The following is a 24,493-nucleotide window of genomic DNA, read 5'->3' as shown; positions in this document are numbered from 1 at the left end:
TATATATATATATATATATATATATATATCTATATATATATACCTATACTGTATATACCTTTGTGTACATATATACCTATACTGTATATATCTTTATATACATCAAAGACTATACTGTATATACCTTTATTTATATATATATATATATATATATATATATATATATATATATAAAGGTATATACAGTATAGTCTTTGATGTATATAAAGATATATACAGTATAGGTATATATGTACACAAAGGTATATACAGTATAGGTATATGTATATATATATATATATATATATATATATATATATATATATATATATATATATATATATATATATATATATATATATATGTGTGTGTGTATATAAAGGTATATACAGTATAGGCGTAATATGATCAAACTTTCTTGTTCTCGTCAAAAGTCTAGCAGCTGCATTTTGTACCAACTGTAATCTTTTAATGCTAGACATAGGGAGACGTGGAAATAACATGTTACATGGAGACGAGACGAGACGTAACGAAGGCATGAATAATGATCTTAGCGTCGGTGGTGGACAAAATGGAACAGATTTTAGCAATATTACGGAGCTGAAAGAAGGCTGTTTTAGTAACACTCTTGATGTGTGACTCAAATGAGAGAGTTGGGTCGAAGATAATACCCAGATTTTTTTACCAAGTCACTTTGTGTAATTGTTTGGTTGTCAAATGTTAAGGTGGTATTATTAAATAGGTGTATAATTGTTTGGTTGTCAAATGTTAAGGTGGTATTATTAAATAGGTGTATAAATGTTTGTTGTCAAATGTTAAGGTGGTATTATTAAATAGGTGTATAATTGTTTGGTTGTCAAATGTTAAGGTGGTATTATTAACTAGGTGTATAATTGTTTGGTTGTCAAATGTTAAGGTGGTTTTCACAAAGTGCATTATTTTTTTTAACATGCCTCAAAACAGCAGCTTGGAATTTGGGACTTGCTCTCCCTGAGAGAGCATTAGGAGGTTGAGGTAGGCGGGGTTGGGGGGGTGGCGGGGTTGAGGTGAGGGTGGGGGCAAGGGGGTAGCGGGGGGGTGTATATTGTTGCGTCCCGGAAGAGTTAGTGCTGCAAGGGGTTCTGGGTATTTGTTCTGTTGTGTTACGGTGCGGATGTTCTCCCGAAATGTGTTTGTCATTCTTGTTTGGTGTGGGTTCACAGTGTGGCGCATATTTGTAACAGTGTTAAAGTTGTTTATACGGCCACCCTCAGTGTGACCTGTATGGCTGTTGACCAAGTATGCTTTGCATTCACTTGTGTGCGTGAAAAGCCGTAGATATTATGTGACTGGGCCGGCATGCAAAGGCAGTGCCTTTAAGGTTTATTGGCGCTCTGTACTTCTCCCTACGTCCGTGTACACAGCGGCGTTTTAAAAAGTCATACATTTCACTTTTTGAAACCGATACCGATAATTCCCGATATTACATTTTAAAGCTGATATCGGCAGTCCGATATTATCGGACATCTCTACCGAAAAGTATTGAAATGATTTTGGTACCGGTATCAAAATATTGGTATCGGGACAACACTACAGTACACTACTGTATTAAAGAAAGAAACCAAATATCAAAACCTGTTTTTTAGGGCTCAAGGATTTTTTGACCTAAAAATAAGCACGGGTTTTATCATAAAGCCTGCAGCATTTCCACACATAACCAGAGTCACACAATCTTTTTGGGCCTTACATCCTGCGCTTTTGGCTTCGTCCTGCATTAAAAAGGTGCGAGAGGGCATTCGTTTCCAAAATAAGCCTGTCTCATCCATATTAAAAACTTGTTCAGGATTATGTCCCCCACCACAGTACGCATTCTGTACTGTACAGCAGTGGTCCCCAACCTTTTTGTACTTGCGGACCAGTCAATGCCTGAAAATGTGTCCCACGGACCGGGGGCGGGGCGGGGGGGAGGGGTAGTAAAAAAAAAAAAATATTATTTTTTGTGTCATAAAGAAATACAATCATGTGTGCTTACGGACTGTATCCCTGCAGACTGTATTGATTTATATTGATATATAATGTATATATTGGGTTTTTTATGTTGATTTAATTAAAAAAAACAAAAAACTTTTTTGTAAATTTTTTTTATTTCTTGTGCGGCCACGGCCCGGTACCAATCGGTCCATGGACCGGTACCGGGCCGCGGCTCGGTGGTTGGGGACCACTGCTGTACAGGACACATGACATGAAGAAGATTGCTTGACAATGGTCTACAGTCCCTTAGCCAATCAGGACGCAGAACACAATGCGTATTAATATGCTGTAAAAAAAAAAAAGAAGAAGCATGCGAGACTGTAAAAATGTACACACACAAAAAAAATCAGTGTAACGGCGAGGCCGTGTAAAGTTAAATTTTACACTGTACTATAAAATGGTGTCCTATCACATTGTGTTGTGCATTACATTACATTACAAACACGTTTCGTCTTGAGGCAGTTGCTAGCTTATCTCTCTCCGTATTTAGCTTTTACGGTTAATAGGAGGAGTTCGGATTTTTTTCTATTTCCCACAATGTATTGCCGATATAATAATATAATAATAATAGATTTTATTTGTAAAAAGCACTACATTGAGTAAACAACCTCAAAGTGCTACAGTGTATTAAAAAAAATAATAATAAAAAGATAATAAAAAAAAAAAATAGAACAGCCAAATAGCTAAAACTAGTATGCATATATCTAATAAAAAAAGGCTTTTTTAAAAAGAAGGGTTTTTAAGCCTTTTTTAAAAGCAGTCTGTGGTGCCCTCAGGTGGTCAGGGAGAGCGTTCCACAGACTGGGAGCGGCGGAGCAGAAAGCCCGGTCTCCCATTGTTCGTAGCTTTGTCCTCGGAGGTTGGAGGAGGTTAGCCTGTCCGGGGCGGAGGTGTCGTGTGGAGGATTTGGGGGTGAGCAGTTCTTTAAGGTAGAGGGGGGCGTTTCCATGGATATCCATATTGAAGGGCGGAAGTTAGTGAAACGCTAATTGTCGGCGATCATTTATTCATAATGCCGACGACGTGTGCCATTGTCAAGAGGTGGAAGGAAAACAAGGAGCTTGTATCGCATTCCTCAGCGTATTCCTGGACAAACGGAAGCGGCTGAAAAGAAGAGTTAACGGAGATGTGACGTGCGGACGACTTTGTTTGTTGGGATCGTTTCAGGTAGAACATTTTGTAGATAATAAATAAAAAAATCGAAACTAAAAAACAGCCCCTCTTTGCATTAACTTGGTGTGCCTGGTGGAAGAACTCTTGATGGTGGTGGTGTTGATCCGGACTGATCTTATCCGGACTGTAGCCTCCACATCTAACCAAAGATGACATTAGATTGGTTGTCCAGCGTGTGGAACTTGGGTGGGATCATATCTGAGAGTGCATGACTCGAACCCGGCTTCACGACTCAAAGTCCACTGGGTTTATACAGATAAACCGTCCTGCAGGGATGATACTTCTCACAAAAAAAGTAATTTATTTGTCGCCACGGAGGCGAGAATTCCTGATTTAGAAGTAGCTAAAACACCGGAAGGATGTTAGCCGCTAGTTAGCTAGCTAGCCATGACTCTGCAGTGCATTGCTTTACCTTTATCGTCGGCATATTTTTTAATTCCTTAGTACTGCGGTACTTTTATGAGTACTTGTACAAACCCCGTTTCCATATGAGTTGGGAAATTGTGTTAGATGTAAATATAAACGGAATACAATGATTTGCAAATCCTTTTCAACCCATATTCAGTTGAATGCACTACAAAGACAAGATATTTGATGTTCAAACTCATAAACTTTATTTTTTTTTTGCAAATAATAATTAACTTAGAATTTCATGGCTGCGACACGTGCCAAAGTAGTGGGGAAAGGGCATGTTCACCACTGTGTTACATGGCCTTTCCTTTTAACAACACTCAGTAAACGTTTGGGAACTGAGGAGACACATTTTTGAAGCTTCTCAGGTGGAATTCTTTCCCATTCTTGCTTGATGTACAGCTTAAGTTGTTCAACAGTCCGGGGGTCTCCTTTGTGGTATTTTAGGCTTCATAATGCGCCACACATTTTCAATGGGGGACAGGTCTGGACTACAGGCAGGCCAGTCTAGTACCCGCACTCTTTTACTATGAAGCCACGTTGATGTAACACGTGGCTTGGCATTGTCTTGCTGAAATAAGCAGGGGCGTCCATGGTAACGTTGCTTGGATGGCAACATATGTTGCTCCAAAACCTGTACGTACCTTTCAGCATTAATGGCGCCTTCACAGATGTGTAAGTTACCCATGTCTTGGGCACTAATACACCCCCATACCATCACACATGCTGGCTTTTCAACTTTGCGCCTATAACAATCTGGATGGTTCTTTTCCTCTTTGGTCCGGAGGACACGATGTCCACAGTTTCCAAAAACAATTTGAAATGTGGACTCGTCAGACCACAGAACACTTTTCCACTTTGTATCAGTCCATCTTAGATGAGCTCAGGCACAGCGAAGCCGACGGCGTTTCTGGGTGTTGTTGATAAACGGATTTTACCTTGCATAGGAGAGTTTTAACTTGCACTTACAGATGTAGCGACCAACTGTAGTTACTGACAGTGGGTTTCTGAAGTGTTCCTGAGCCCATGTGGTGATATCCTTTACACACTGATGTCGCTTGTTGATGCAGTACAGCCTGAGGGATGGAAGGTCACGGGCTTAGCTGCTTACGTGCAGTGATTTCTCCAGATTCTCTGAACCCTTTGATGATATTACGGAGCGTAGATGGTGAAATCCCTAAATTCCTTGCAATAGCTGGTTGAGAAAGGTTTTTCTTAAACTGTTCAACAATTTGCTCACGCATTTGTTGACAAAGTGGTGACCCTCGCCCCATCCTTGTTTGTGAATGACTGAGCATTTCATGGTATCTACTTTTATACCCATTCATGGCACCCACCTGTTCCCAATTTGCCTGTTCACCTGTGGGATGTTCCAAATAAGTGTTTGATGAGCATTCCTCAACTTTATCAGTATTTATTGCCACCTTTCCCAACTTATTTGTCACGTGTTGCTGGCATCAAATTCTAAAGTTAGTGATTATTTGCAAAAAAAAAAAAAAAAGTTTATCAGTTTGAACATCAAATATGTTGTCTGTGTAGCATATTGAACTGAATATGGGTTGAAAAGGATTTGCAAATCATTGTATTCCGTTTATATTTACATCTAACACAATTTCCCAACTCATATGGAAACGGGGTTTGTACTATTGTACAACCCTAGTGGCAACACATTTAAAAGAAGCAAGGAAGTGCTCGGCACTTACCGGCTCGTCTCCTTCGTCAACTCGTGTTTCCTCGTACCCGAGCATCCGACCTCCTTCACGCCACACCTCGCCGGTTCCCACTTTCCCTCATTAGCTTGTTTGTAGGATGTGTGCAACAAGTGTAGCATTAGCATGGGACTTAAACGTCGTCATTAGCGCAGCCTGAAAGAAAAGACTCGTTAGGCAAGTAATTAACCGTGTGTCCTCCCAGGAAGCGGTGGCTAATTGGCTCGAAGGAGCAACAACAGAGCGACTTCTTAAAGACTCTCCATTTGACAAAAAATACAAATGTGGTTAAAAATTAGATTGGGGGTGTTAGGTGGCAAGATGGCCCCCCTGCACTGTGTTGAGAAAGGTGAGTAGAATTAGAGCGTCGTTTGTTGATAGCGTGATTTCTGTTCCGCCTGATGAGACCCTGGAGTTTAATTTGGGTGTTGTGGCCAATCAGAGCACTGCTGCATTCAGGGTTCACTTCCCCGCGGGACATTTCACGTTGGGTTATAAGACAAAACAAGGCGTGAGCCGTTGTTCTGTGGACGCCAACAGATCACAGGTAGGACGTCGAACTCCGCGATGTTGGTGTCAGGGGAGAACGCGTCACACAGCGCCTTCGTGTTCCGTGGCTTCCCGGCGCTGCACGAGCACCGGTGGGTGGTGGCGTCGCCGCTGGCCGCCGCCTACGCGTTGGCGCTGCTGAGCAACGCGCTCCTGGTGTACGTGATCTGCAGCGTGGAGCGCCTGCACAGCCCGATGTACGCGCTGATCTGCATGCTGTGCGCGGTGGACCTGGCGGCGGTCAGCGCCATCGCTCCCAGCACGCTGCTGGGCCTGCTGCTGGACTGGGACGGCGTCTCGCTGGCCGGCTGCTTGGCGCAAATGTTCGCCACCCACTTCCTGTCGTCGGTGGAGTCCACCTTGCTGCTGGCCATGTCGCTGGACCGCTACGTCGCCATCTGCCAGCCGCTGCGCTACCACGAGCTGGCCAACTCCTCGGCGTTCGTCAAGCTGCTGCTCTTCACGCTGGTGCGCAGCGGCGCCGTCATGGCGACGCTGGTGGGCCTGGCGGCCTCGCTGGACTTCTGCGCCTCCAACGTCATCCTGCACTGCTACTGCGACCACATGGCGCTGGTCAGCCTGGCCTGCGGCGACACGCGGCGCAGCCGAGCGGCAGGCCTGGCCGTCATCGCCTGCTTCGTGGGCGTGGACATCCCGCTCATCTTCTTCTCTTACATGAAGATTCTGAGCGCGGTGTCGCGGGCGGCGGCCGGCGAGGACCGCTGGAAGGCCTTTCACAAGTGCGGCACGCACCTGATGGTCATGATGTGCTTCTACCTGGTGGGCAGCGTCACCTTCCTGTCGCACAACCTCAACATCGACATCCCCACCGACGCCAACACAGCCATGGGCCTCGTCTACATCGTCTTCCCCGCCGCCGCCAACCCTGTCATCTACGGCGTCCGCACCGCCGAAATCAGGAACGGCTTCTACCGCCTCTTTCGACTCCGAGACGCCAAGGTCTCGCCCGTGACAAGCGCGAAGACCACCAAACTGGACGACTTCCGATAAAAATACTTTTTATTTCATTAGAAATCCACACGCTTGCTCCTATGAAAGCATCAAGTGGCGTTTGTGTTCAAACCGAAGAGTATCAAACCAACAAAGAAGACGGGAGGGAGGGGGCACATACCAACACAGACGAGGCCGACAGCGAGGGGGCGGGGCGTACTTTAGCTTACATCATCACCGCCAAGGTTCTTTTAGTACGTCCGCACGGGATTATCTGGAACTGTCCGGGTGAAGGTGACGTCTTGATGAAGTTGCCACAAAAGTTTGCGTCTCCGTGTCCTCCGTGTTGTGACTAAGTGTAAGAATCCTTTGGCCTTTTTATGCGCCGGCCGAGGAGCCGAGCGGAGTCCAAAGGGGTCTTTCGCGGTACTAGGCCCGCTTCCTGCAGAAATCCTTTTGGTTCTGGTCCACTTCACTTCGGGGCTCATCGGAGGCACGTGACCATGTGACCTGGCAAGGCACCTGAGGAGAGGACACGCCGTCGTTACGTTAATTGAGAACAGACTATGAGCAGCTACTTTTTTCCTACACTTTGCACCCCGCAGCTTTTAAAACGGTGCAGCTAATTTATTGTTTTTTCCTCTACTGACAGCCGTAATGCAGATATATATATATATTTTTAAAGCGAATACACTGAAAAATAACAATTCTACAAGTATTCCCAGACACAAGGTAAAATGATTTTCGTTTTTTTGGTTTTGGAGCCAACAACGAGACTTGTGTGTAAGTGCGTGTTTAGTGTTGACATTTAAGCTTGCTGTAATGTCTGCATAAAAAAAAGAGATCTTTGAGCTATTACCTCCTTGTTATGTTGGTTTTATATGTATGTGTATGTGTCTATGTGTGTGTGCGTATGTGTACATGTATATCATATATATATGTATTCATATATGCACGGTATATTATATATATGCATATTCATATATGTATATTATATGTGTGTATATATATATATATATATATATATATATATATATATATATATATATATATATATATATATATATATATATATATATATATATATATATATATCATATATATATATGTATATCATATATGTATATTCATAGTTATATATGATATATATATATATATATATATATATATATATATATATATATCATATATATATATGTATATCATATATGTATATTCATAGTTATATATGATATATATATATATATATATATATATATATATATATATATATATATATATATATATATATATATATATATATATATATATATATTAGGGCTGCAACAACCATTCGATTATAAAAATAGTTGGCAATTAATTTAGTCATCGATTGGTTGGATTTATGCTATGCGCATGCGCAGAGGCTACTTTTTAAAAATTTTTTTTATAAATCTTTATTTATAAACTGCAACATTTACAAACAGCTGAGAAACAATAATCAAAATAAGTACGGTGCCAGTATGCTGTTTTTTAATATATATATATATATATATATATATTAGGGCTGCAACTAACAACTAATTTGATAATCGATTAATCTGTCGATTATTACTTCGATTAATCGATTAATAATCAGATTTAAAAAACTACATTTCTATCCTTTCCAGTATTTTATTGAAAAAAAAACAGCATACTGGCACCATACTTACTTTGATTATTGTTTCTCAGCTGTTTGTAAATGTTGCAGTTTATAAATAAAGGTTTATAAAAATTAAAAAAATTAAAAAAATAAAATTAAAATGGAGCCTCTGCGCATGCGCATAGCATAGATCCAATGAATCGATGACTAAATGAATCGCCAATTATTTTTATAATCGATTTTAATCGATTAGTTGTTGCAGCCCTAATATATATATATATATATATATATATATATATATATATAAAACTCTGTTTCACTTTACAAACTTTTAGATTTACGAATAATGTTGAAGAACCGATTATGGTTGTAGCTCGAGGTTCCACTGTAACAAAATGAAAGTCATCCACTGTCGTTGTCTCTGTGGGTGGAGGCGTGGCCACCAGCTCAAACACTCAGAAGTTGAAGCCCGTAAAGTAAATGTAAGGTAACGCAGTAGAAATGATCCAGATCGACTCCCAACATGTTACGACTTTTCCTGAAGCCATTTCAGACACTTCTTGAAAGACGGATGAAAATCTGTCTGTTACTTTTTCATCTATGAATTATATTTTTGCACAAATTTTTAGTTAACAAATGCAGATTTAGAGCATAGAAAAATATATTTTGCATGAACAAACATATCTTCCAAATTAAAAAACACATAAAAAAACAATACAAAGTAATTTAATTAAAAGCATTTAAAATGACAAAAGATAAAATAATAAAATAAAAATCATAAAAAAAACACTAAAATGAAAAAAAAAAAAAATTGTGATAAAAAGTCACCTCTGGAGTCTGATTACCAGAAGCTGGTTTGGATTTGCACTATATCTTGAAAATAAATTAAACACAAGCAACAACTACATTTGTTTGAATGAATATAAATGTGTTTGGGGCGGTATAGCTCGGTTGGTAGAGTGGCCGTGCCAGCAACTTGAGGGTTCCAGGTTCGATCCCCGCTTCCGCCATCCTAGTCACTGCCGTTGTGTCCTTGGGCAAGACACTTTACCCACCTGCTCCCAGTGCCACCCACACTGGTTTAAATGTAATTTAGATATTGGGTTTCACTATGTAAAGCGCTTTGAGTCACTAGAGAAAAAGCGCTATATAAATATAATTCACTTCAATTGTTTGCTATCATCCATATTAACGTGTCACAGCTACTGCTTTCTGCATGCTCAGCAGGACTGCTGCACTCTCTCGCGCCCTGATTGGCCGTTTGGCCAATTAGATGGCTTGTGACATTGCAGACAAATGTACAAAAATAACTTCTCAATGTTTCTAAAACTTCACCCATAAAGATTCAAATAAAATATAGAAAAAAACAGCTTAACTGTGGCCACGGTGCGCCAATTTGTTGTTGTTCCTCATTCATTGACTGTTAGCGTAGAAGAGATGTGACGTTCGCGAACGAATCAAGTCTTTTTATGCGGCTTTTGAATGATGAGAACCGATTCACAGTTGTGAGCCGTTTTGTTTGGGAGACGTTGGCAGCATTTTTTAAATGAAAAAATATACATATTTTTACATAATAAAAAATATATGTTTTAAAATTATCATCATTTACTAATTTTATTTTTATATATATATATATATATATATATATATATATATACATACATATATATATATATACATATATATATATATATACATATATATATATATATATATATATATATATATATATATATATATATATATATATGTATATATATATATATATATATATATATGTATGTATATATATATATATATATATATATATATATGTATATATATATATATATATATATATATAAAAAAATTGGATTCACTTTTCAGGTTCATTATTCTAAAGGACAGTAGTTCAAGCGTACACACACTAGGCAGTATAATTGTGTACTCACATTCGTATTGTAGTGTTATTTATACTTTTTATATCAATTAATGCATTTTATTCGCACTTATTGTACTATTTTTTTTTTAAAGTTTTGAGTCTTGAGTTTTGAAGCACTGAATTTTTCTGCACTGAACTTTTTTTTAAATGAAAAAATATAAATATTTTTACATAATAAAAAATATATGTTTTAAAATTATTATTTACTAATTTTATTTATTTTTAAATAATTTAGATTCACTTTTCGGGTTCATCATTCTAAAGGACAGTAGTTCAAGCGTACACACACTAGGTAGTATAATTGTGTACTCACATTTGTATTGTAGTTTTATTTATACTCGTTATATCAATTATTGCATTTTATGCTTATTATTTGTGTATTTTTTTCTGTATTGTTGAAATGCTACACCATTTTTGGGGTGAGGGGAAATTCAAACTAGTGATGTCACTGCCAAAGCATGGAAATATGGCACTGCCCTATGGATTTAATTTTACCATGAAAACAACAAAAAATAAAATTATAGCCAATATTTCAAAATAATTCTTACTAATAGTTATATTTGTGTACGTTTAATTGTTCTGGGGCCGTACTTATCAAGCTTCTTAGAGTGCCATTTTACACTTAAGTCCTGAGGATTTGCGAAATTTAGTCCTACTCTCAAACTTAAGAATAAAAGCTTTTTATCAACGTTCTTAAGTCTAAGAATCACTCCTACTCTCCACGATATTTAAGAGACCTTCAGAGGTGTCTTAAGTGGTTAGGAGTTGCCAGCAGGGGATGGCACTGAGGCGAGAGAGACGTGCGCGAACGTTCAGGGAACGGAACAATGTTTTTTTTTTTTTGATGACGAGCAGCTGATCAAACGGTATCGTTTAGACAGAGCGGATATTATTTTTGTCACAGATTTAATACTTTTTGATTCCTTGTTGATTTCTGCATGTGTCTGCAGTGGGCTAGTATATATAGAGCCACCCACACCAGTTTCAAATTAGTTGCCTAATTAATGAATTGGAAAGAAAATGTTATGACAGTAGCGTATGTGTGTGGCCGTGAGGTGAGTGACGTCAGTGAGTGTGTGGGCGATAGAAGAGAGGGAGCGGTAGCGTGAGTGCCGGCGGGGACTAGTTTGTTTTGTATTATTTTGTAGTTTATTGTCAAAATATACACTCCCATTGTCCACTTAAATATTTCCAAGATATTTCTTTATTCTTAGACAACGGATTCCCTTCCGTGATTGGTCATTTCTATGGACACAGAAATGACGTCACCTAAAATTCCGTTTACGGCACATAGTAATGTCGTAATTCAGCTCTGAGTGTGACACTTAAGATTCAGTCCTACACTTTGCTGAAAGTGTGAGTAAGACGCTTGATAACTAACTTTTAAGTGCAGCTTTCAGCGAAGAATTTATTTACTCTTAAGTCAACTCTTAGCAGACTTCTTAGGAGTAATTCTAAGAAGCTTGATAAGTACGGCCCCTGATCTATATCTTATTGTATAACTGATACTTGTGATTGTTTCCTTGATTAAAAAAAAAAAAAAAGTAAAAAAAAAATTAAAAAAAAATAATAACTATAACAACGAGCCAGACTTTTGAACGACTCCTCAAGATCCGGCTCCCTTTAAAGAGCCAAAAATCCCGTCTCTATCGGGGAACTAGTGTTTCAGGCAATCTACATGTAGACCACACAGCCAATCAGAGAGTACGTTTGTCCAGTTCTCTGATTGGTTCCTGTGCAAACTTTTTAAAAAAAGCAGAGGGCGTGTCTGACTGCACAGAAAGCAGTAGTTATTGCACGTTAGTATGGATAATAGCAAACATGCAAACACATTTATTGAGCACAAAATACACTTCGCTCAACCAATTTTATTTTTCGCTTGAGTTTAATTTCTTTATAAAAATATAGACAAAGTGCTTGCAAAATATATTTTTTTGTGTGCTCAAAATTTGCCTTTGTTGCTACCTCAAAATTGAGGCACAAATATAACTCAATACGGATCAGACGCATCGTCTGCCTAAGCAGTTGTTCCTTTTCCCCATTTTCAACATTATTAAAGCAATAAAACAATTTAAAAAAATAACGCTGATTCTGATTACTTGAAAAATTGATGAAAACCCGTCCATTAATTTTTGAGTTATTTTGCTAACGGACAGAGACCAACTGAAATGACTATTATTGATTAACGGAAAATAAAATATTGTCATAAAAAGTTGTCTTTTCGTCTTGGACAGTTCATCTTGTGAATTTCTGTTCTTATTTTTATTACTATATAATATTAACTATTTGTAAATGTATATATGTGTATATATGTATGTATAAATATATATATATATATATATATATATAATATATATATATATATATATATATATATATATATATATATATATATATATATATATATATATATATATATATATATATATGTGTGTGTGTATACATGTATATACAGGTATATGTGTGTATATATATATGTATGTGTATGTAAATATATATGTGTGTGTATAAATATATGTATGTGTAAGTGAACATAAAAGTGTATATGTATATGTGTGTGTTTAGGTAAATATGTGTATATATGTATATGTGTGTGTATATATGTAAGTATAAATATACACACATACATACTGTATATGTATACACACACACACACACACACACACATATATATATATATATATATATATATATATATATATACATATATATATATATATATATATATATATATATATATATATATATATATATATATATGTGTGTGTGTGTGTATAAATATATGTACAGTATGTGTAAGTGTATATAAAAGAGTGTATGTGTGTGTGTGTACACATGTATGTGTATATGTATATGTGTGTGTATAAGTAAAATGTGTATATGTGTGTATATATGTAAGTATAAATATACACACACACATATATGTATATATACATATATATATATATATATATATTTTTTTTTTTTTTTTTTATTTTTATTTTTTTTTTACAGATTTATTATGAGAATCAGAATCATTTAATTGTTAAGTACATTTACACAAACAAGGAATTTGTTAATTTGTTTTGGTGTACTGGTGCAAAAACAGTTACTGTAATGAAAGAAATAAGGCCAAAATAGCAAGAACTTAAGTAAAATTATAAAATATCTAAGAAGCAATTAACAACATATGAAAAATATTTTAATTTGTATCTTTTATAAAGAATAAGTATAATTAAAACACAGTGTGTACGGAAGGTGTATTGGAATGAAAGAAAAAACATTACCGGTATTTGTAAATTATCAAAATATATTTAGTATAATTATATATATATATATATATTGTACTTTCAATATTATAATATTCATATAAATATTTATTATGTGACTATGACATGAGCTATGTCTCCTTACTTACCTAAAATTGCCTCAGCACATGCCCAGTAAAAGGTGCATGGCACCCCGCAGCCAGCAGGTGGCAGTGTAAGGCATCAGATCATGTGACTGCTCCAATGTCAATGCAGTAGTTGTGTAAGTGTGTTATTTTGTGTTAGTGTGTGTGTTTGTGTGTGTGTGTGTTGGGTTGCAGTTCAGCCGTCAGACCCGCAGGGAGCAATGTTGCTCCATTGTAAAGCGTGAATAACAATAATAAATATATGTGGAATATATTAACCGCTTTACGATCTTTGTATTTTATTTGCCGTAGAATAATTGGACATTCATCATAAAGAAGTCATCTTGTACAAAACAATCTGGACAAGTCGTCCATATGTAAATGTTGTTATTCAACTCACCAGTGAGGGGCGGCGAAGACCGGCTCGGCTCCCGGCGCCAGCAGCAACTCAAGAAAGGGGGAGGGGAGGTGGAGTATTGGTTTGTGGGTTTGATTGACAGTTTGTTGTGCGTTATTGCGACACGCCGTCGTCGTCGTGGGCAGGATCTAAATCCACAACAGTCGTTCCTCGACGGGATGCGCTCGCCCCGTCTGCCGCCATCGACGACTGGCTGCCTTTTTTAGCACCTGCAAGACAAGATGGCGACGGGCCCGTTAGGAGACGTATAGAGGTTCATTTGTGTCTTTATAAGCAAAGCCTCTTTTGACGCTGAATTTATGCAACTCCATTTTTGTGCCTTTGAATTTTGTGAACTGAAATTTTTTTATATCTAATAATGCTGACAATTTCATGGAATAAAAATGTGCGCGCAAAAATTCTGTTTGTTGAACAATACAGTGTTTTGAAATTCATTGTGTAAAAATTCAGTCCAGAAATATTTGTTGCTTAAAAACTTAGCACTGAAGCAATCCAGCCAATGAGGTGTCATGCTTTTAGTCATGTTACACGTTATGCAGCACTTCAAACTTGACACCTCATTGGCTGATCAATTGTTTCAGTCTTACTTTACTAGAAGTGGTTGAATTTTTTTTACATAGACTTTTTTTTTTTACACTGTATTTTAACAAACTTGTACTATTTTTTGAAGTTTTGAATCTTGGGAGCACTGAAATTTTTTGCGCTTAATTTTTTTACACAATTTCTTCACACTGATTTTTTTTTTACACAGAATTTTTATACGCAATATTTTTATACAATTAATTTTTACATACTGAATTTTAAAATACTGTGTTTAAACAAATGTCTACTAATTTTTTAAGTTTTGAGTCTTGAGTTTTGGAGCACTGAATTTTCTGCACGGATTTTTTTTTTTTAGAGAAAATTTTTACACACTCAATTTTCACACATTGAATTTTGCTACACTCATTTTTTTTTTTTTTACATACAATTTTTATACGCCAAATTTTTATACATTGAATTTTAAAATACTGTATTTAAACAAATTTGTACTAGTTTTTGAAGTTTTGAGTCTTGAGTTTTGGAGCACTGAATTTTTTTACACATTGATATTTTTATTACAGTTTTTTTGAAGTCTTGAGTTTTGGAGCACTGAATTTTCTGTACTGATTTTTTTTCTCACATAATTTTTACACAGAACTTTTTACACTCAATTTTTCTATACTGTTTTTCTTACACATATTTTTTTACACTGAATCTTAAAACACAGTATTTTAACAAACTTGTACTAATTTTTTAAGTTTTGAGTCTTGAGTTTTGGAGCACTGATTTCTTCTGCACTGATTTTTTTTACAGTTTTTTTTTAAGTCTTGAGTTTTGGAGCACTGAATTTTCTGTACTGATTTTTTTTCTCACATATTTTTTACACAGAACTTTTTACACTAAATTTTTCTACACTGTTTGTCTTACACATATTTTTTACACTGAATCTTAAAACACTGTATTTTAACAAACTTGTACTATTTTTTTAAGTTTTGAGTCTGAATTCTTCTGCACTGATTTTTTTTACACTTAATTTCTTATGCACAGATTTTTTTTCACAATGAATTTTAAAACACTGTATCAAAAAAAAAAACTTGCACTAAGTTCTGAAGTTTTGAGCACTGATTTTTTCTGCAGTGAAATTTTTTACACAATTTTTACACACTCAATTTTGCTACACTGATTTTTTTTTACACACAATTTTTATACGCAATATTTTTATACAATTAATGTTCACATACTAAATTTTAAAGTACTGTGTTTAAACAAATTTCTACTAATTTTTTAAGTTTTGAGTCTTGAGTTTTGGAGCACTGAATTTTCTGCACTGATTTTTTTTTATTTTTTTTACAAATAATTTTTACACACTGAATTTTTCAACATTGCTTACTTAAACATATTTTTTTTACACTGAATCTCAAAACACTGTATTTTAACAAACATACTATTTTGAAGTTTTGAGCCCTGAGTTTTTGAGCACTGAATTTTACTGCACTGAATTTTTTTAAAGTGAATTTTTACACACTGAATGTTTCTACACTGTTTTTCTTACCCAATTTGTATGCACTAAATCTTAAAATACCTGTATTTTAAATTTTTTTTACTAATTTTTGCAGTTTTGAGCACTGAATTTTACTGCACTGAATTTTTTTACGCCATATTTTTACACACTGAATTTTAAAAACATTGTATTTGAACAAACAGAATTTTTAACAAATTTTGCTCACAAATTTTAATGCAATGAAATTGTTGCATAATTTTATGTAAAAAAAAAAAATGTAGTTCACAAAATGAAAACGCATAAATTCAGTTACCTAATTTCAGTGTCAAAAATAAAAAAAAACAAAAAAAAAAACACAATGTATTGGCCCCACCCCCTTTGTCACCTTGGCCCGCAGTGGAGGAGGCGGGATGCACAGCCAGGACGCTGGCTCCGCCTCCTCCTCCGTTGGTCTGTGAGCAGACGTTGGTGTGGCGAGCGGCGGTCTTGTGCTTGTAGTGGTTGCTGTGCAGCTTGTACTTCATCAGGAGATGAAGATGAAGACGAGGACGGACGCCACGATGATGCCCCCGATGATGATGATCATGGTCCCTCCCAGGAACTGAAGAAGAAGACACCGTAAGCAAAAAAAAAAGCCCCGGAGCACGATGGGGCGGTTCCACCCACCTGATCCCGAATGGAGTGACAACGTCCATACTCGGGCTCGGTGGCGAAGGCCACGCAGCCCACCAGCTTGGTTCCCGTCAACGCCGTGACGCCATCGTCGTAGACGGCCAGAACGCACAGCTCGTAGTCGCGGGGAGGACGCCAGGTCGCTCAGCAGGAAGTACTTGTGATTGGCCGGGATCATCCTGGAGGAGGAGGAGTCAGCCGACCTACGTGCACGTGTGTTTGGACGTCTCACCTGTAGATGAGGATGTCGTCGGCCCGAGCTGTTGTACTGGACCTGGTACATGCGCACAGCCTGGAATGTGGTTCTGCGGGGGCCACCTGATGAGGGCGGAGCTAGACGTGAGGTCGGAGACGCTGACCCCGCTGCTGGTCGGAGCGCGCCTGCCCGCCGCTGATGTTGGACTTGATGACGTGGCACGTCCGAAGGCCCGGGGTCGGCCTCCAGTTTGGGGTCGTAGTGCGGCGACGGGTTGACCACCAGCTCCACGGGCGCCGTGGCCTCGCCGGCCGCGTTGGACGCGATGCAGGTGAACTTCCGGAATCCTGTAAAAGGTCCAAGGACAAAGGGTTGATTAGAGGGGGGAGAGGGGGGGAAAGGTCACCTATGAGGCGCGGCGACCTTGACGGAGGCCTTGAGGATGTCCAGGGAGCCGTTCTCGTAGCAGACGGTTCTGGAAAGTGTTCCCCATCAGCTTCCCTTCGGGGCTGACCCAGTGCGTGGAAGGCTCCGGGTCTCCGATGGACTTACAGCGCAGGCTGACCTCCTGGCCTTCCATCACAAACATCTTGGACGTGTGGCGCGTGATCATAGGCGGCTCGCACACAAACTCCTCCTGCGGCAGAAGAGAGTCGCGCTCGGGTTAGGGTGAGCGGCCCACCAGAGGGCGCCTCCTCTTTACCACAGCTCATCTTTGTGATACACAAACTTATCAATATCAATCCATCGAGTCCAGTGATTCACAAAATATTCAAACACGGTGTTACTGTTCAAACTGTGTGCAACGTTACATATGAAAATATGCTTCTTAATAAAACCTCAACGTGGACAAGCGGTAGAAAATGGATGGATGGAAATAAAACCTCTGCCTTGTTTTTAATGAATACATAGGCCTCCGATCCATCCATCCATCCATTTTCTACCGCTTGTCCCGTTCAGGGTCGCGGGGGTGCCGAAGCCTATCTCAGCTGCATTTGGGCAGAAGGCGGGGTACACCCTGGACAAGTCGCCACCTCATCACAGATAGACAGACAACACTCACACACTAGGGACCATTTAGTGTTGCCAATCAACCTATCCCTTAGGGCGGTGGGAGGAAGCCGTAGTACCGGAGGGGAACCCACGCAGTCACGGGGGCGAACATGCAAACTCCACACAGAAAGATCCCGAGCCGCAGGATCGAACCGAGGACCTTCGTATTGTGAGGCAGACGCACTAACCCTCTACCACCGTGCTGCCCTACGCTACTGTATTTTAATGTTGGTGATTATGGTGGTACTTGGAGAGCCAGGTGTTCTCTGAGGTGGTACTTGGTGACGCAGGTTTGAGAAATCCATGATCTAGTCCAGGGGTCACCAACCTTTTTGAAAACAAGAGCTACTTCTTGGGTACTGATTAATGCGAAGGGCTACCAGTTGGATACACACTTAAATAAATTGCCAGAAATAGCCAATTTGCTCAATTTACCTTTAACTCTATGTTATTATTAATAATTAATTGTATTTATCTTTGTGGAAACACTGATCATCTTAATGATTTGTCACAATAAATATATATAGAAACAGATAAATATCAATATGCAACACTTTATTTTTATATTTTCTCTAAGTGCACATTTTTCAAATTGAACATTTTTAAATGATCACTTCTAAGACAGTCTTGTGAAATCACAATATCCCATTTTAACTAGCTAGCCACTAACATTTTTTAACAAATCATGAATTACTTTGCACCATGTTGTACAAATAATAACTCATGTAAAATACAAAAGTAAACTCTCAAATGTTTCAATAAATCATGTCACACTTTGAACTAGACACCAAATCTGTTATCTGTTTCTTTGTCAGTTAGTGAAGACCAAGTCTTTAAATATTTTCTTTGATTTTCAAATTCTCTATTGAGTTTTGTCTCTCTTAGAATTAAAAATGTAGAGCAAAGCGACACCAGCTTGCTAGTAAATAAATAACATTTAAAAAATAGAGGCAGCTCACTGGTAAGTGCTGCTATTTGAGCTACTTTTAGAACAGGCCAGCGGGCTACTCATCTGGTCCTTACGGGCTACCTGGTGCCCGCGGGCACCGCGTTGGTGACCCCTGATCTAGTCTAATCAATCTTCTTATCCCGCCCCTTTTTTTGACTGCTCTCTCAAAATTCCATAGATTACCAGGAATTCCACTTTTTTTTCTCCTCCACATTTTTCTATTGAAAATGAACGAGCAATATTTTGATCAGGCACAATTCCCACATGTGTCAAACATTCCACCATTAACACATTTTGGATATTCAAACAATTTTCCAACTTCCAAAAATTAGGAATGGTTGCCGTTTGCATTTAATCGATACGGTACCTGGGAATTGATACCGGTACTCAAATGTTTGGTGTTTTTGTGTGTTTGTACATATTTATTGTTTTTGATAATAAAATAAAATTTTTCATTACAACATTTAAAAATAGCTGATTATGATAACTGCTTGTTTTATTATCACATTTGCAAGTAGGGGTGTAACGGTACACAAAAATTTCGGTTCGGTACGTACCTCGGTTTAGAGGTCACGGTTCGATTCATTTTCGGTACAGTAAGAAAACAACAAAAATACATTTTTGGGTTATTTATTTACCAAATTTGCAAAATCTTCCACCAAAAATATTTTTCTTAGTGGAATATTTGATGTGAAGTAATGGGAACCTTGGATAGGTCAATAATTCATAATAACATTGATTTTGATTCAATATTTTGTTTTGAGCAATGACAGTTTGAAAGAAAAAAAAAAGCTTTGTTTTATTAGTCAACATTGCAACTTTTTCTAAATTACATTTAACCTTTTTTATTTCACTTTTTTTATGTTTTTGTTTATTTTAGTAGTATTTTTAGAATGTGCCGTGGGCCTTTAAAACATTAGCTAATGGCCTCCGGGGCACACTTTTGACACCCCTGCTATGGATAATAAAAAATTAAATGTGATAAATCTATGGATAAAAAGCAGAGCCTGGCGACGCTTGCACGTTTATCATAACTCTCTCTGTCTCTGCCCCTTCCTCACCAATGCTGCTGCGCGCACAATTTGTTTTGTTTTTAACCCCTTCTTAACCCTGAACGTACATTGAAAATACACGCAACCCTAACTCAAAATGCCGCACATTTGAGGCATTTAAGAATCTCCGCCCTGACAGCCCCGCAAAAGAGGACATGTCCGGTGAAAAGAGGACGTATGGTCAGTCTATCCTAGCCCGTTAGCTGCTAGCATGCCGTGTGTTGTGCCTTGGTGTGCATTGTTTACACAACGTGTGTTACGCTACTTAATATGTCCGTGTGGACACTCGTTCGGTACACCTCCGAACCGAACCGGAACCCCCGTACCGAAACGGTTCAATACAAATACACGTACCGTTACACCCCTATTTGCAAGTATGACCTTAAGTTGCAATAAGTTATCAAGACATCAGATGGCAGTTGTGCATAGTTTATGGTGTGTTGGCTAGTCAATTTTGTCTTTTGTTGCGCCCCAAAAAGTGTTAATACTGTAAGTATTGTACTTAATACACACCAGCTGTTTGATTATAACATGCATCCTAGTCGTAGTTTTCAGTAACACATTTAGCGGTTTTGACATCACCCTGTAAAATCGCTAATGCTAATCAGTATCATGTCAATAGCAAAGCCAATGTATATTAGCATCAAGTAACCACAATTTTTGGATAAGTAGAGCCTTACTTGACTTATGCTGGAGCGTTTTTTTTGAGTGAATTGCTTTATTGGCATAAAGGTAGTTTGGCTGAGTCCGCTCTCAGTGCTGCTGGAGTGATCGATAAGTGCCAAAGTGCAATTTCTTTACACCCCGAAAATTCCTGCTTTTCCTCCAGTAAAAAAGTTTGACGACTTCAACATTTCACAACCATTTCGCACCCTTCCATGGTTTAAATTGTACTTGCTAATGTTAGTTAATTGCTAGCATGTCAACTTTTTAAACTAAGTGTTGTTTTTATTTTGTTTTCTCTAATTGATTGCTGGCCTCTGTTCACGCTGAATTTCCTTTTCAGCAGATTGCTCCGCCCACTTCCTCTTGAGAACCAGGAAGTGTTGACAGGGATGGGCCCGTTGCTATGGTGCGGTTGCCATGGTAACCTAATTTAATTGGGTTCGGGTGGGAGCACTAGGGGGGCGATTGTATGGAGGACACAAACAGTGACAATTGCTAAGTGTTAGCATTTAACATCATGTATCAAATCTTGTTAACATGCGCCTCAGACTTACCGGTATATATTTTGCTAATTTCGTGGGTATACTCTTCAAAATCATATATTTTGGTAGTTGATGCATGCAAATGTTAGCATGAGCAGTGTTGATTTTTTCCTTACATGACGCTATCTGGCTAGCCTGATAACAGTTAGCATTTCAGTTTGGCTTCAGTTTTTCAGAATTCACACACAATTTCAATCGAAATTGCTTTTCTATTTTTTTTTTTTAGCTAATTTTACAGGCTCTGTAAAAACCTCAGGGTATTATTATTTGGTACTTGACAATTGCTAATTGTTAGCATGCAACATTATTAGGGGTGTACTGTACTGAAAATGAACCGAACCGTGACCTCTAAACCGAGGTGCTTACAGAACCGAAATCTTTGTGTACCGTTACACCCCTAAACATTATGTATCAAATTTTGCCAGGATGCGCCTCAGACTTATATATTTTGCTAATTTGTGGGTATACTCTTCAGAGTCATACATTTTGGTAGTTGATGTATGCTAACGCTAGCATGAACAGAGTTGTATTTTTTCTTACCTGACGCTATCTGGCTAGCCTAATAACAGATAGCATTTCAGTTTGGCTTCAGTTTTTCAGAATTCATACGCATTTTCTGTCGAAATTGCATTTTCTAGTTACCGTATTTCCTTGAATAGCCGCAGGGGCGCTAATTAATTTAAAACCTCCTGTCACTCCGGCGCTTACCAGAAGCCTGCGGGATGGCCAAGCATGCGCTAATTATTTTAAAACCTCTTCTCACTCCGGCGCTTACCTTATCATGAAAAGCACATTTAATAAAAATAAACGTTATTATTGTCTTAAATTAGTCCATGCCAGCTCCTTTTGAAGAAAAGCATCGATATAGAAGTCTTCCTTATCTTTCTTCAGTTTTAAAAGTCTCTCTGTCTTGATGGAGATCTTCCTTTTAAGTATTACCTCCTGCTTCGATTGAAAGTCCAGTTTAGAAAACTGTTTTATTTTAGATATGTAATCCTCCATGGTAAAAGTCCAAGCAAACAATGGCTGTGCACTCTTGCTGCCGGTTGTCTTCTTCTGCTGCATGGGTCTTCTGCAGTACCAGCAGTCGCAAGAACGATCACTAGCGCCCTCTACCACCAGGAGGCGGGAGTCATTTAATGACTCATATTTGACCCGGCGGAAGTGCCAAGCATGCGCTAATTATTTTGCGAAACGAGTTTGACCTGGCTGTAATTCGAGGCATGCGAATACCATATTCCCGGCGGCAATTCAAGGAAATACGGTAATTTTACTTAATTTTACAGGCGCTGTAAAAACCTTAGAGTTAATGTACTTTGGTACTTTACACATGCTAACTGTTAGCATGCTACTTTTTGTATACAATTTTACACAGGATAACTGATAACATTAGCATGATAGCTATTTAAGATAATTATACATGTATACACCTCAGAATCAATTATTTTGGAACCTGACACAGGATAACTGCTAACATTAGCATGGTAGCTATTTTAGCTAATTTCGTGAGTATACTCTTCAGAGTCATATATTTTGGTAGTTGATGCATGGTAACATCAGCATGCTAGCTTTTTTTTTTCTTTGGTACTACCGAAAAATGCATGTTGTATTTATTTATTATATATTAATAATGCATTGATCACCCGTCTAGTGATTCACCAGCTGGTGTTAGCTGGTGTTAGCTAGCGTGCTTTCGTCAGCTGACCGTGATTAGCTGACAGACAGTAACAGTGATGGCAATGACTGATTGTCAGTTTGCTGACGAACCTCTCGGATTGTCCAGAAGTATTTTCCAGCCAGGTCTTTGGGGGAGGCGCAAGTCTCCAAGTCGTCCTCTCGGGTCAGCCGCCGCAGCCACATCAGCTCGCAGTTGCAGTGCAGCGGGTTCCCGCCAAAGCTCAGCACCAGCGCGCTGAGCGGCGAGCCCTTCATCTTGGCGTAGACTGGAATGCGCAGGAAGAGCGGGTCGGGCGGAATCTTCTTCAGCTTGTTGGACGTCATGTCCAGTCTGAACAGGAGAGACACGTTAGTGGGTGTTGCATCACTCGGACTTCCTGTGTGAGCACCTGGCCAGCTTGTGCAAATTGGAAAAGATTCCCTCAGGAACGTTCTCGATCAAGTTGTGGTCCAGACTGAGCGTGTTGACGCTGACCAGCAGGGAGATGGTCTCCCAAGGAACCTCCACCAGGTTGTTGTAGCTGAGGTCCAAGTCCTCCAGAGTATCCAAGAAGTCCTGACAGAGACGAAGAGGACAAGGTCAAAACCTCCAGTCACAAGTGAAGAACGAGTCGATGGACCTGGACAAACACCTGGAACGCTCCTTGGGAGATGCTGTGGAGTTGGTTGTTGGCCAGGATCAGGTGCCTCAGGTTGACCAGGCCCTGGAAGTGGGCGTCGTCCAGCGTGGTCAGGCGGTTGGAGTCCAGGTGGAGGGCGTGGAGGTCCTGCAGGTCGGCGAAGGTGAACGGTCGGATCTGACTGATGGTGTTCCTGCTCAGCGTCAGATGGATCTGAGGAGAAGACCGGACTTAAGACAGCTGACTGATGACCTAAAAAATAACAGTCCAGTGCAAGACAAAAGTAAAGATAGGAAAAGACAAAGCAAGATCAACAACAATAAAGAGCCTAAATGGATTAATCTGCTTTGGAACTTTATTAGACGTCTTGGATTGTTTGTTAGTTGTCTGCCAATCTGTATAACCTCAACACGTATAGTGAGGGCAGAACAGGCAATATGCAATTATTGGCAGGTTTCGCTCTCATGTAAGGGAAGAAGAATTGTTGATTGATGACTGTGGTGTTCTTAGTGTCATAGTGTGTGTAGTTAGTATGTTCCAATAGCAGTAGAAGTGCACTTTTTGGAGAGCTGTATTATTTTCAGTTTTGTGCCCAAAGTACTGATTTTATTTAACACTATATTATTATTTATACACCTATAGTGATCACAGAGACAGGTTGTTTTTGTGTTACTGTATATATTTGTTTTTCTGAAAAAATCCCACTTAATATACTTTGGGTAACAACAGTCAATATTTTTGTATTTATTTTTTTTAGCGGGGTAACAGTCAATTTTTTTTTTTTCTTTTTCTTTTTTTTCTTATAAAATAAAAGTGAGCTTTTGTTAAACCAAATATTGTGTTTTTTTCCATATACAACTACCTATCTGGAATCGATAAGAGAATCGATAAGGAATCGGTTCGATAAGAGGATTCGATAATGGGCTCG

The 24,493-nt window shown here is 38.5% G+C and overlaps 3 protein-coding genes across 5 annotated transcripts in view; 2 read left to right on the top strand and 1 right to left on the bottom strand.

Moving 5' to 3' along the window:
- LOC133658589 (THAP domain-containing protein 10-like) overlaps nt 1-24,493 on the top strand; it is a 115,426-nt gene that overhangs the window by 36,762 nt on the left and 54,171 nt on the right. The gene's annotated exons all lie outside the window — the stretch shown is intronic.
- LOC133658587 (olfactory receptor 52L1-like) lies at nt 5,349-6,924 on the top strand. Its single transcript, XM_062060784.1, has one exon. The coding sequence runs from the start codon at nt 5,850-5,852 to the stop codon at nt 6,840-6,842; it is 993 nt and encodes a 330-aa protein (XP_061916768.1). The 5' UTR covers nt 5,349-5,849; the 3' UTR covers nt 6,843-6,924.
- si:cabz01090165.1 (uncharacterized protein LOC100333421 homolog) overlaps nt 17,039-24,493 on the bottom strand; it is a 91,383-nt gene continuing 83,928 nt past the window's right edge. The window contains 9 exon segments of the mRNA XM_062060791.1: nt 17,039-17,065; nt 17,067-17,099; nt 17,101-17,225; nt 17,228-17,342; nt 17,430-17,486; nt 17,488-17,643; nt 23,036-23,276; nt 23,335-23,501; nt 23,578-23,778. Of these exon segments, the coding sequence (XP_061916775.1) occupies nt 17,039-17,065; nt 17,067-17,099; nt 17,101-17,225; nt 17,228-17,342; nt 17,430-17,486; nt 17,488-17,643; nt 23,036-23,276; nt 23,335-23,501; nt 23,578-23,778 (1,122 nt within the window).

The sequence above is a fragment of the Entelurus aequoreus genome, linkage group LG10 (assembly GCF_033978785.1).
Source record: "Entelurus aequoreus isolate RoL-2023_Sb linkage group LG10, RoL_Eaeq_v1.1, whole genome shotgun sequence".
Lineage (NCBI taxonomy): Eukaryota > Metazoa > Chordata > Actinopteri > Syngnathiformes > Syngnathidae > Entelurus > Entelurus aequoreus.
This window is presented reverse-complemented; position numbering and strand designations above follow the sequence as displayed.